The 13590-nt window shown below is 34.9% G+C and overlaps 1 protein-coding gene across 1 annotated transcript; it reads right to left on the minus strand.

The window, feature by feature from the left end:
• Window positions 1-651: 651 nt before the first annotated feature.
• LOC147411671 (E3 ubiquitin-protein ligase UPL5-like) lies at window positions 652-9713 on the minus strand. Its single transcript, XM_086451052.1, has 3 exons — window positions 7699-9713; window positions 3735-4324; window positions 652-1263 (listed from the first exon to the last, which is right to left on the minus strand). Exons 1-3 carry the CDS (start codon window positions 9461-9463, stop codon window positions 1000-1002), a joined length of 2619 nt encoding a protein of 872 aa, XP_086307178.1. The 5' UTR covers window positions 9464-9713; the 3' UTR covers window positions 652-999.
• Between the last annotated feature and the right edge of the window lie 3877 nt (window positions 9714-13590).

Here is a 13590-nt window from a genome sequence, read left to right on the forward strand (position 1 = left end):
TAAGGCCTAACAAATCATTTTAAGAAATTAGGAATGTAATAAGTAAAAGATGGGGTGCCAATAACAGCTCTCCAATTAAAGACATCTTGACAGGACAGGCTTCTTTCTAAGTAGTTTCCAAAGGAGTCGTGATTTTCTGACGCCCCCCTCCGACATATGCTACATGACATGGCATGGTCTAGAACCACAGATCTTTTTCCTCGTGATACAAACGCACATCCCCATAAATAAGTATAATTGTGAATCCAAAGAAAAAAGATCTGTGATTCTAAACCATGCCACGCCAGGGAGTATATGTCAGAGGGGGCCTCAGAAAATTATTACCCTTCCAAACATACGTTATGGGTACCAAAAACACAACAATATTAAGATTCTTATTCGAGCACACTCCCCTAACCCCACCTAAGCCAGCCAATAACTCTCATTTTCCTCATCGAAATCATTCATACCTTGGAACGATCACAATCACGATAACAAGAAGTAAGTATTACCTTCCATGCTTAGCCAAATGAAGCAAAAGTTTTGAAGAATCAAGAGAAGGGCCCAAGGGATGGAGAGATGGCCTTTACCACTATGAGATGTCACAGAAGATGGAAGAGTAGACCCAACAGTGAAGAAGCAACATAACTAGATGGAAAACATGAAAAGCAATTTATGAGAGATTAGAAGTGATGCATTTCTAATCCCTTTAATATGGAGTACAGGTGATTGTTAACAAAATTTACAAAAATTAAAAATTAAATTAAAATAATCCCTGAAAGTTCCTGTCAGATAAACCTATGAAGCATGAAAATTTTCTTTCCTGTGTGCCACATACCTTTTTATCAACAACTTGCAGGCGAAATAGCCTTCATTAAAGAAAACACAGATGGTAATGACAGCACCTTCTTCTGTTGCTTAAGAAAATGTAAAAATAAGGTTATGATCCAAACATCTGTACAAGCAGAGTCCAATTTTTATATGCAACCGACCCCTCATTATCCCAGTATGGATGACTCCTCACCAAATACCAAAACTGCAGCCCACATATTCTTGGGTGATGGTTTGAAGCACATCTCGCATGACATCTAGAGATAGGTAGGGTGGGAGATGCAAACTGTAGAAGCATGTGTGTGAAGTTGGTAGACGATCACGGCAGTCCGATGATTTGAATATAAACAAGCGAGACTGCAAGCCACCAAAACCCTCCACCGGTAGGTACTTCACTGATGTCCAAAAGAAAAGAAGCACCCTTCGCTGCTCTGCAGACATATCCTCGACAATCTGCAAAAACTTTTACAGATTATGAACCACATGATAGAAAGCAATGAACATAACACCATAGAAAGTTTTTATTGATCAACTAATATACTTATATTTTCAACCAACATAGATTCACTGTAAATTGGTTGTAAAAGTATGAGAGAACCTCCATCACCATAAATAGGTAGAAAGCACCAAGCTCAAGTTGTGTTTCCAGCCAAATACTGGTGCTTTTGGCTTCAATATGCCCTTTTGATGTATTTACAAGGAGACGAGTAAAGATGTTCAGTCCACAATTTCCAACCGAAGCTTAAGATCTCAAACACTACTGTAAATGAGGAAATTATCATCATCTACCATATCCCAACTTCTGGAACTGGCAAACGTAAATTCTATTTCGCCATTGGTAAGGACACGAGGGGTGTCGTTTGGACGAAGTATTGGCCGATGGCCACCACCTACCAAGCTTAATGAAGGGCTACTACAGCACGGGAATTTGAGCTCCTTTTCCACAACCACAAGCTTACGCAGTGCCAACATATTAGCTCTCTATAAAGAGGAAAAATTTTACTTGAAACTTTGAAAGAGCAAGAGAGGACTGAAAAACCTCACTGCAGAAAGGTTAGCTCCCTACCGATCAGCCCTTCCCCAACTGTAGCTGTCCAAAAAAGCTATAGGACAGGGGGGACAGGTTGGGAGGAAAAAATCAAAGCTTTCAGAAGGAGTTGTTTCATTAGTTGAATCTTGATGTTTTTAAGATGTTTGAAGAATAGGGTACAAAAATCCTGCAACTGAGTACGAAACACATAAGAAAGAGTCAATCCAAGGGAGAAAAATAAGCTTTTGTACCTCCACCACAAGGATCCAAAAGAAAAATCCATACACCACTTGATCCACGCCAAGTGCTAGGAAGGAATGGGCACCAAAAGATCACCCATGTGTTCAACAAAATGATCGTCATATGTTTACCCCATTTTGAGACCTCTAGAAAACTAAACCTTTCAGGCTGCTGCTAGTCTAACAATCAAAAACTTGCATTTGATACGAGAGAAAACATTGTTTGACGTTACCAAGGCATTTCATATTCATATATTTAACCGATCATTATTTTACCATGAGATCACAATTCACAAGAGAACTCACAAATGAACCATACAGTGAATAAGTTAGTAATTAGTCCGGGAAGAATATTCAAAAACTGGGTGGGAAGGGGGACAAGAAATAAGATTTAAATATATGAACAAGGTGTAGCGTTTGGAGAGGAATCTTAAAAGTGATGCATGAGTGCAATAAAGAAATAAGATTTTTTAAGGTTGGGAAGGGGGGAAAGATTCGTTTTTGGGAAGATAGGTGGTGTGGGGAATCTCCTTTATCTTTGCAATTCCCTTCGTTGTTTGGAGCTTGTTCTAAAAAGAATCGGACCATGAAAGATTGACGACTCATTGGGACTGACCTTGGTTGTGACTTGGGTTTTAGAAAGAATTTCAACAACTAGGGATTGACCAAGTTGCAACTTTCTTAGAGCTCCTTAATTCTATTCATCCCGAGGTGAACAAGGAGGATAGGAGAGTGTGGGGCAGAAATAAGGACAATTAACTTCACTGTGAGATCTTTTTATAATGCCCTTTTGCCTTCTAGATCCCAATTTTTCCCATCACCTTCCACTTGGAGCTCTTTGGTTCCTTCCAAGGTCACCTTCTTTGCATGGTTTGCATCCCTTGACAAGTTCCTCACTCAGGACCATTTATTGAAAAGAGATATACAGGGCACTAGTTTTTGTCATTTTTGCAAGTCTAGTGGAGAATCGGATAATCATATCTTGCTCCATTGTTCCTCTGCTTCGGAAATTTGGTCCCATTTTTTTTCTCTCTTTCACATAACTTGGGTGTTTCCCTTATCCGTGTTCTCTCTTTTTGAGGGGTGGAATCATAACATCTTCCTAAAGAGGAAGAGATATATTTGGGCTATCCTACCTTCTGCCATTTGTTAGGATTTGTGGAAGGAGAGGAACATGAGGATTTTTCAAGGAAAAGAGCAGTCCACTAGATAAGTAATTTCCGAAATTCTTGGCCTCCTCTTCTTTTGGTGCAAACTAATTGAAGGTTTTAAAAGGGTGTTCTTCAAGGATTTTGTGTTTAGATGGGTTGAGCTTTGCTCTTTGTGATCCGGTGAGGCATGTTGCTGTTTTGGCTTTCTTTTCTCTTTCTTTTACTTCGTTTTGGTTTGTAATCTGGTGGACATCTTATCCTCCGGCTTTGTTGCTTTTTGGTTTGATCAATAAATTTATAATTATCAAAAAAAAAAAAAATTTATTAAAAAACTGGAGAAAAAGGATAGAACAAATCCACACTGCAACTCTACTGTCTAATATCAAACAAAAACTCTCCAACCTACACTGCAATCCATCACATAAAGGAGAGAAAACTATGGCTAAGTATGACCTGAGAGAGTAAACTTGTAACCTCATAAATCATGAACCCACATGAGCATACCTTCCAAAACCAGCAGATTTGACTGTCAGTTTCTTTGTAGCCATTGTACTCTGTGTGTGCACGCCAGTCCTTCACACAAATATCTCTGTCGCTGCCATGTAGCATATGATCAAAATCTTCGAGCTCTAAACTTTGGAAAAAGAATTTCTGCAGCTTTGAATTACAAAGAATATCAGCAAAACCTCGAGCGAAATGAGTAACTTGTTCAGAGATAGAGGTTACAAAGTGATGCTGAATAAGGAGGTCCACATAACGATTTCTATTCCTGCTATTCAGAACAATATCCTTTCCGCCTGGGCAGAGCTCCACTACACTCCTAGACCCTAATTCTTCAATTTCTCTGACAAATGTCAGACCCAAATCATCTGAATCTAAAATTTCAACATCCATCTCCAAAATCCTTTTGCAGCTCATATACAAGCATGGATCTGCATCCCGCACATCTTCCAGCGAAACAAAATTTCCAGCCAATTGCATTAAAAACACGCGATCAAATACAATGCCTACTTGAACTCTATGCATCAAGGCCAATGCAATTACCCGACCACAAAAGACAAAATAGTCAAGGTGAAGGGGATTCACATTCGATGCTGCAATTAGTAAAAAACAAAATTAGAAACCAAATAATCCTTTCCCCCGACCAAACAAAAAAAATCTCTTATTATATACAAGTTACTAAACTTTAACTTTGTTGTGAACTTCAGCTAGTAAAAAAACACATTTGTTTTGAAGAAATTTGGAGGGGTTCTAAAAAAAAATCAGTTAGTAGGAAAGTTTAGGGAATTATTATTGCAAAACAATAAGAATCAGTAGTATTTCAGGAAATGATAAAGCAGTCATCAAACACACTCATAGCTCATCATAGTAATGCAGAACAACCATTTGGAGTAAAAATACATGATACTGGCATCCAAAAAATATATGAGGCATCTGTAATATAGAGACTTTCATCACCTACATCAAAGCCTTATCCAAAAATTTTTGGGGAAAGCTGAATGAATTATGTTACTCCATTCAATTCTGTCTAATGCTACAACTTAAGTTAATTCAAGTGCATCCATATCCACTCCCAATCTGCATTCTTTTGGGTCTTCTACTCAACTTTTTAGGACCTTGAATTTGTATTCTTCTACTTGGGGCTCTAATTGACCTTCGTTGCACATGAACAAGCCATCTTTTTTTTATCAGCATGACCAAACCATCTCCATCAACTTTCTCTTAGTTTATCACTAATTGAGGCTACTATGTTTTCATAAATGTGTTATTTCTAATTTTATCCGTCATAGTATTTCCATTAATCCATCTAGGCACCCTCATCTCTATTACATTCAATCTATGTACAAGTTGTTTCTTGATTGCCCAACATTAAGTATAGTCAGTCTTACAATCATCTTATAAAAAAAAATTCTAATTTAATGGGGATGCCCATCAAATAGCACTCCAGAAACACATATCAATTATAAACATTGTGTTCTAATACTATGGAGTATGGACATACTCCTTATATAATAGAACCAAGGTAACAAACATGCTCACTTCAGGGTATTTCTTTCCTAACAAATTTTTGTTGGCTCATACTCTTCATGGATGTCATTTGTAAAGTTGCAATCTGCATACTTTGTCTTGGTTATATTTCTTCTAAAATCCCTTGGATTCCTAAACAACTATCTAGATGAAACTACCTGTACTAAAAATTAATGGACACCCTTTTCGATATTTACGGTACTAGAATAAGGAAAATGATGAATTTTGTAGTTCACCCCCCCCCCCCCCCAAAAAAAAAAGTTTCCTATTGAGGCAACCAATTAATTTTTTTTAGCTAAACTTACAAAACAAAAATCAAAGTAATTAAGGGACAATGACTGTGAGGGACTCTTTATTGAGAATATGTACCGATTAGTCCCTTAGAAAAGAATATGGACCATTTAAGTCCCGCTTAATAAAATATTCACCTATTAGGGATTTTTTTAAGAAAAATACTTGAAATACCCTTTTAACAACTTTACAAAGTGGTTTAATCTAAATATATACATAATCAAATAAAAAACTTGACCAATATATTAATATTTTGTGAATATTTCTATTTATAAATTCAATATAATTTTATTTGACTCATTTAAGTAGACTTGCTATTTTTTTAGTTGAATCAATTCGATGAACATTCAAGCCAAGTTTTAAAATAATGCTTTAATTATTTATATTTTTTAATAAATCTAATATACATAGATCAAATTAGTTTGATGATGATGATGATGATCAATGTTTTCAGACGTTGAGGCATGATGCAAAGCGCTTGATTGGCCATTGCCTTGAAGCATAAGCCTTGAGGCATAAAGCATAAGCTTCACACACATTATATTTTTCAATAAATAATATAAGATATTAAATAACTATTATCAAACAATTGAACAATTAGGATATCAACCACATATTCCCAATTATCAAATACACAAATGAATTCTAAGTATTAGTCCATTACAATAAATTGGGGCTTAAAACGGGCCAGATATGAGTGTGTCCACATCTATATCTGAAATTTTTATCCGGATTCACATCTGGATCCAAAATCTAAATCATTTGACTTTTATTAAAATCAAATCCAGATTCAATCCGACCAAATTTATTGATTCAAGTCAGTCGTGTCGGATAATGTCAAACCATTAAAGATTATTTTAAACAAAATTGTTAAAATGCAATTAAATGGTGATTTGAACTCAAGACCTCTCTATTTTAAAAAGAGACATTGACCACTACACCCAACGTTTGTTGGTTGATGAAAGATGACTTAAAAAATATAAGAATACAACTTGCAAAGTAATATATCATTTGGATCTTGGCGGATATAGGGATGGAACCGTATCCAACCCGGATCCGAATCGGGCCAAGGAACATCAACCCATATCCGAACCATATTTTAATTTGGATATACTTGATAAAACCAAACCCACTAAATTCGGATTCGGATCACTCGGATTTCGGATAAAATTCATACCATTTTAAGACCTACAATAAATATTAATATGAAAATTATTATTTTATATTTAATAATTAAAAGTTTCTACAGTAAATAACTATTTTATGTACTTGGTAAAAATATAACTAAATATTTTTTAACTAAATTATTTTATATAATAGTAAATACTATCAAAACTTATTTATAAATCAAATCAACTCAACAATTTTCTTTGCATGCGAACTTGCTTAATTAATAAAACAAGAAGTAAAGAAGAAATTTAAAAAAAAAAAAAAAAAAAAGATGAAAAAATCTACTTAAAAAAGAAAGAAAAAATAGAAAAATAAATGCCAGGCATAAGAATCGGCCAAAATGCGCATGCCTCACTCACATTTCACACTAAGGCGTAAGCATTTTGCAAGCCTTTTGGTTTGAGGCGTAAGCCTTAATTGCTTTTAGGTTTTAACCTTACGCCTCGGGGCACTTTAATGAGCCTCATTATGAGACGTGCCTAAAGGCATAAGTAAGTATCATACGCCTCTAAAAACATTGATGATAATAACCATACTCATCTCCATCATCATCTATGTGAGTTAAAAATCACTAGATTTGGATAGAGAAAACAACGATTTTTTTTTTCATTGTTGTATAGGAGATGAACATAGGATATGTCATTAGTTTTAAAACACAGGATTACTTCAAATATTCGCAAATAAACACATTTCTTTAAACCTAAAAATTCGTTGAAAGAGTAATTACGGCATTTTCACTTCAAAAATCCTTTTTAGGCTAATATTTGATAAAACGAGTACTAAAGAGTCCATATTTTTTCAGAAAGGACTTTTTGGTACATATTTTCAAAAAATAGGTCTTTGGGGTCATTGTCCCAATAATTAATCACTTGTCAACCAAGTTCAAGGAAAAAATTCAATCTGATCCATTCATTTGTAGAGTTATTTAATCGATCATAGACATTTCTAATAAGCACATGCACAAATACAGAGAGCTCACCAGGATTAGGGAAAAATCTCCTATGGTCATTTGGACATGATAGAAACAGAGCATTTTGTGGATTGAATAATGCTTGGCATACCAAGCAAAACCATTCCCGCAAGACACCAGGACCCGTAGCTTCCTCATTTTTGAACTCCATGAAAAGACGGCTACCACGCAGCGCTTTAGGGTCTGCATGAGCTATGTACTCAAACGATTCAGCCAATAAGTGTGACCTGTCAATAAGCATTTCGTACAGCTCCTCATACTCATCTTTCACCTCAGGAAACATCAACATCAATAAGTGCCTTCTTGACTCAAAGTCAGCCACATCCTTGTGCTTAAGAAGCCAAAGATGATCATCACTTTGCTTAGAATGCCTAATTAGAGAGTTCAATGAAACCCGCCTCGACCTGATAACAATGGAAAGTTTTTCTTCAGCACCTCGATAAAGTTTAGAAATCCGATCCAATTCCTTCAAAATAGCAAGGAACTGAAGCCAACCAAGACGATAGCTTTCAATTTCTCTCTCATTTTTAGTAGCCAAAATTTCCTCCACATTCTTTAAAAGTTCATCAATTTTTTCCATCAACTCCAAGAAAATATCATGGAGTGATAAAATCTCAACAATACAACACACATGTTTATCATGCAAAGAGATAGGGATGAAACCTTCACCACCATAATGATCCTCAATTGCCTTACAAAGAGGGAGCAAGAATAGTGAAAAATCACGAACATCACCTAACGAAGAACTCGTGCAAGGAAAAAAGCTCGTATTTGAATCCAAACACATTGACAACCTACTCCCCAACTCACATACAAAGGGAAATATTTCCCTAATAAACAATAATGCCTTTGCACGATTCAAGGATCTTGACCCATTTGCAACCCTTACAATTTCCAACAACGACCCAAGACTATTTCGGCACGATATGTATAGTGGATCATCATGAGCAGTTCTACTAAGCAAGTGACAGAATTCGAACACTATCGGAGCACACTGAGCTTGTATAGCTTTTGGCAAGATTTCAATGTTTGGATTGAGAAAGAGCCGAATTGACTCTTCGGCACACTCCTTGTTACCAGTTATAGGCGATAGGAACAACATCACTAGAGCGGTTGGCACGCCTGCAGACTTAAATATCTGAAGATGCCCAAAACTCACATCAGTATCGAACCTTGGAGTCATCGCTAGAAACTCCTTAACACGAGAAACAACAGTTCTCAATGATTGCTGACAGTCCTCCCTACTACAAAGGAGACGTATAGAGGATACTAAATCGTTGATTACCTGCCAAGTCCGCGGATGATCTGTGCTCCTCAATCTTCCAACCAATTGAAGACCAGAATCGTTCTGGATCGAACAGTCGGCGAGCGATTGTTCCAATTGTAGCTGTTTTCCTTCATAAATTAATCTTTGTTCGATAATCGGAATTCCAGTTAATTTTCGAATTTTTTCATGAACAGATTCCACCGAATCATCAGAGTTCGCATGTATTACAATCGAATTGCTCCCACACATCATACGCACAAAGAAATGTAAAGCTTTCGTTGATCGAGCATCAGAAACCCTAATTTTAACATCGGATTCTTGTTCGATTCTGTTTTGATCTAACCTAGACAAGGAATTGACGGCATCGAGTTCATCTTTCTTCATCCTTACGGACATTAAATCAGAGAAATCTTCGTCTCCAGGCCCATAATCTGCAAATTTTCTCTTTGGTGAGATCCGATCGAGGTGTTGATGAGCGAAATCAATTGTGCTTTCTATGAGAGGCATCTCGGCAGGGAATCAAAACCCCGCCGCCAGGTTACAGGATAAAGACGGAGATATCCATGCAAGAATTGAAAATCTAACCCTAACCCTAACCCTACCCTATGAAGGCATATGAAGCCATAGACAGATACAGAGAGAGAGGGAGAGAGAGCTTGAACTAGTTGAGACTTGGCGAGGGAGTCGAAAGCAGTGAAAGTGAGCAGAAAGAGAGGAGGAGATGCAGACGAAGAAAGAATACGATGGGAAAAAGAAAATAGAAAAATAGGGGAATCTAAAGAAAGCTGATTTAGAGGGTGATTTAGACATGCCCCCCCACATTTTGTAAATATCAGAGATACACCCCGTTTAGTTTGAAATTGATGACATACCTCCCTTTGACCTCAGTCTTCTTATTATTCTAATGAAAAAGATATAAATGCCCTTCTCTTCAACCTCTAGCAAAATATCCTTGACTTTTTCTTCTCGAGGTTAATCCATCTTAAACCTCTTTGGGTAAGAATTTTAACCTTAAGTTTTTATCTACTTCAATCTTCAAATATTAAGGTGAGATAAGATTTTTACAAAGATGTAAATGATGGTATTTTGAATAGAAAATTTTAGGATTTTTGATAGTGAGTTAAGGTAAGGTAGAAATGATAGATTGTAGATAAGATCATGAGATTGAATAAATAAAAGTCGATTCACCAAACAGATTAAAGAGCTTGAAGATGGGTTGTTTTGAGAAGATAAATAAAATATAATTAAAAAAAAAATGGATTTTTCTTTTATATAAAAAAAACTAAGTTTTTTTCAAAGAATTAATGCAAGGTTGATAAGAATGAAATAAAGGTAACGCTGACAAGATTGAAATTTGTCACAGAGATTGAAGAGTTTAGAGAAAATTGATATTGAAAAAAAATTAAGCAATTTTGGATAAGAGTTAAATAAGAGGGCATTTTGATCTTTTTTTCATTGCTCAGGTAAGAAGTCTGGAGTCAGAGGATGCATGCCATTAGTTTAAAAACACATGGATATCTTTAATATTCATCAAATCATGAAGGAATATCTAAATCATTATAATTTGGATTATGTACACATATATACCCTTTATAGATTTGAGATACCCTTTACCTAAAATGGCTAGTACTCATTAAGGGTGATGTTCCTCTTACCTCCAAAAACTTTAATGAAGCAAAAAAAAAAATAATAAAAAACTAAGATTAAATTTTTTGTAAACAATGTGAAATGACTAATGATAATTTAACGCTCTTTTTTCAAATGCTCTCCATAAGCTTTCTGAACTGAAAGTCACAAATCATAAATCTTTTTCTTGTGTATCTCAAAGCAAAGGATATGTAATTTTGTGATTGGGTGTACAAGAGCGTCTGAAAAAAAAAAGAGTGTTAGATTACGACGACTCATATGAAATATAACATCCATTAATCCAACTTATAATATATAAAAACAAAAATAGTTGAAATATAAATGCATATGATGTTAGTGACAATCATTCCCTAAAATCCAAAGTTTTCTTATAGAATAATATCAAAATAAAAAATAAAAAATAAAAAAAAGAGTAGTGCTAATATGACTCGCCAAGTGGCATACTCAATTGACTACCAATCGTGACAAGTTTAGAAATTGTAGATTTGTACACCTCAGGATACACAATTGCACTTTTTCATAAAAAGGTGTATCCCGAGGTAACTTATGTATTCCGATGCATACAGATCTATGGTTCCCAAATTTGTTTATGTCAAAAAGTCGATTGAGTATGCCACCTAACGAGTCATATTATCAGAACTCATAAAAGAAGTAAGTCACCTGGTAGATGGTACTTGGTACCACGCATGGTTTGATGACTCGTGTTTCAAGTCAATGGCCAAAAGATGACAGGTCATTCACAACTCTACAATCAGATAATTCGTGGCTGCATTCATTTGGTAGACATGTATATGATATAGCCTTTATTCCATTTTCTATCGAAAAGGAAACACCAGCAACTACTTCCCCTTTCACACAGCTTTAGGAAAATATCCATTTTTAGTTTGGAATGCAAAGGCACCTATGATCTGCAAGTAGTAGCTCTATCTTCTTCCATCCAACATCAACAACAACAAAAATAGAGAGAGAGAACTTTTTTCTTTGTTCCTTCAACAAAAAAATCAGGAGAGAGATGAACCTTCTTCCTTCGTGTAGCTGAAAAAACAGGAGTGCAATTTATTTCTCTAGGAGTGCAATCATACTGATCGAGTGTAAAATGGGTTTTCTAAGTGAGATCCACGATTGAGGCTCTCCATCAAATAGATGGTTGAGACCCTATTTAGGGATTCTCAAGAAAGATGTATGGCTAAAAAAATTATATTAATCCCTAAAAAATAAAACTGATTTCTTAAAAAATTTCTTATTTTTTCTCTTATCTCAACCATTTTTTGGAGAGCGTCAATCGTGGGTTGAGGTTAAAAAAAATGAAGAACTTAATTTAGAAATATTCCTCCTAGTTTGTGGTAAAAAATTTAGATACCCGTTGACCATGGTCTTCTATGAGAGATCAATGAGAAATATGATCAAAATACCCCCCCCCCCCCCACACACACAAAAAAAAACATTTTTTATGAATATTTTATTTATCTACTATAAAATGTCCACCATATTGAATATCTTCAATCCTTAAGACATATTTTATTATTTTTTTACAAGCCTTGAATATCAATTAAAAGAAACATGAAACATGTTTTCTCCAAAAAGTCCTTAATCTTCAACCATTGACTTACTTGGCAAAGTCATATGGGATAAACTTTATTTTCATTGATTTAGAAGATTTAAAAAAAAAAATTTGAAAAAGAAAATTGAGTCACCAATTTGATTACACGAAGTATCTCAAAAAGAAAAAACGAAAACACAAAAAGAACAAAGAGGTGTCCCTAAAATAACCAAAATATTAGTGTGTGTTTGTGTTTTTAGAGGCCAATGAAATATTTACTTGGGTAAAGACTCAAAGTCCATGATATATTCAGGGGTATTTTTGTAAATTATAAATATTATTTCATATGAACATGCATTCTATAATAATAATAATAGTCATGATAATCTGACTACCCACATGGCACACTCTATCAACCCTCCTAACGTGACAAGTTCAAAGATCGTAGATTTATACATTTTGAGATACATGATTTCCTTGGGATACATTTTTTATGGGAAAATGCAGTTTTGTATCGAAGACTTACAGATCTACGGTTTTTAAACTTGTCACGTCAAGAGAGAATTGATCGAGTATGCAATGTAGGGTGGTCAGATTATCACAATTCATAATAATAATAAAATGCATATAATTTATGGAAAATGTGAAAGGCATTATTCCATAACAAATAAAGATTAAATGACCTCATTATCATAATTTCTATGATAATATTCTTATATTTAAATTTTGAGTCGTGATAATCTGATTACCCCACGTGGCATACTCAATCGACTAACTGACTTGATAAGTTTGAAAACCTGTGCTCCTCAGCAAACACAATTCTCTCGAAATACACTTTTTAATGGGTAATTGCAATGATGTATCCCGAGAATCACAGATCTATGATTCCCAAACTTGCCAGGTCAGGATAATCGATTGAGCTTGCCACGTGAGATAATCAGATTATCATGATTCTTAAAGTTTATCTTTCATCTTCTACCATGCTCTCAATTTTCTTGCTAGCTGTATGTCTTATTTTATTGAGTGGTTTTCTTGTCTTATTGTGCTTGCAAGTCTTTTGGCTTTTACGTTCCCACTATGGTTTTAGACCGGAAACGTGGCCTGGTCTCGTTCCAGTGCAATTTGACTCGTCTGTTTGAAATGGACAAATCGAATACTTAACTTGGTTAAGAAGTATCCATTAATTTACATGTTTTAGTACTATAAGTATTTTCATTATGAAGTAGATTACAAAATGTTGAGTCACAAAATCATATTTTATCATATAGATAATTAATAATTAAATTATTTATAAAAAAAATATAAAACCTGATTGACTCGATTACATTTTATTAGTTTGGCTGATATTTTAAAAGTATTAGACAAATCATCTTGGATTAGATGAGTTGATGTGATGAACGATTTACATTGACAATCTTGCCAGGTTGCCTCCTAAATTGGGATGCAT

The sequence above is a fragment of the Akebia trifoliata genome, chromosome 1 (assembly GCF_017979445.1).
Source record: "Akebia trifoliata isolate Shusen 1 chromosome 1, ASM1797944v1, whole genome shotgun sequence".
Taxonomy (NCBI): domain Eukaryota; kingdom Viridiplantae; phylum Streptophyta; class Magnoliopsida; order Ranunculales; family Lardizabalaceae; genus Akebia; species Akebia trifoliata.

Excerpts from the sequence above, each read along its gene's own strand:
- LOC147411671 (XM_086451052.1), bottom strand. The coding sequence starts at position 9,463 with ATGCCTCTCATAGAAAGCACAATTGATTTCGCTCATCAACACCTCGAT. Across the intron at positions 4,325-7,698 it reads GAGATTTTTCCCTAATCCTG|CATCGAATGTGAATCCCCTT; the intron begins GTGAGCTCTCTG and ends TACTAATTGCAG. Across the intron at positions 1,264-3,734 it reads AAATCTGCTGGTTTTGGAAG|ATTGTCGAGGATATGTCTGC; the intron begins GTATGCTCATGT and ends AAGTTTTTGCAG.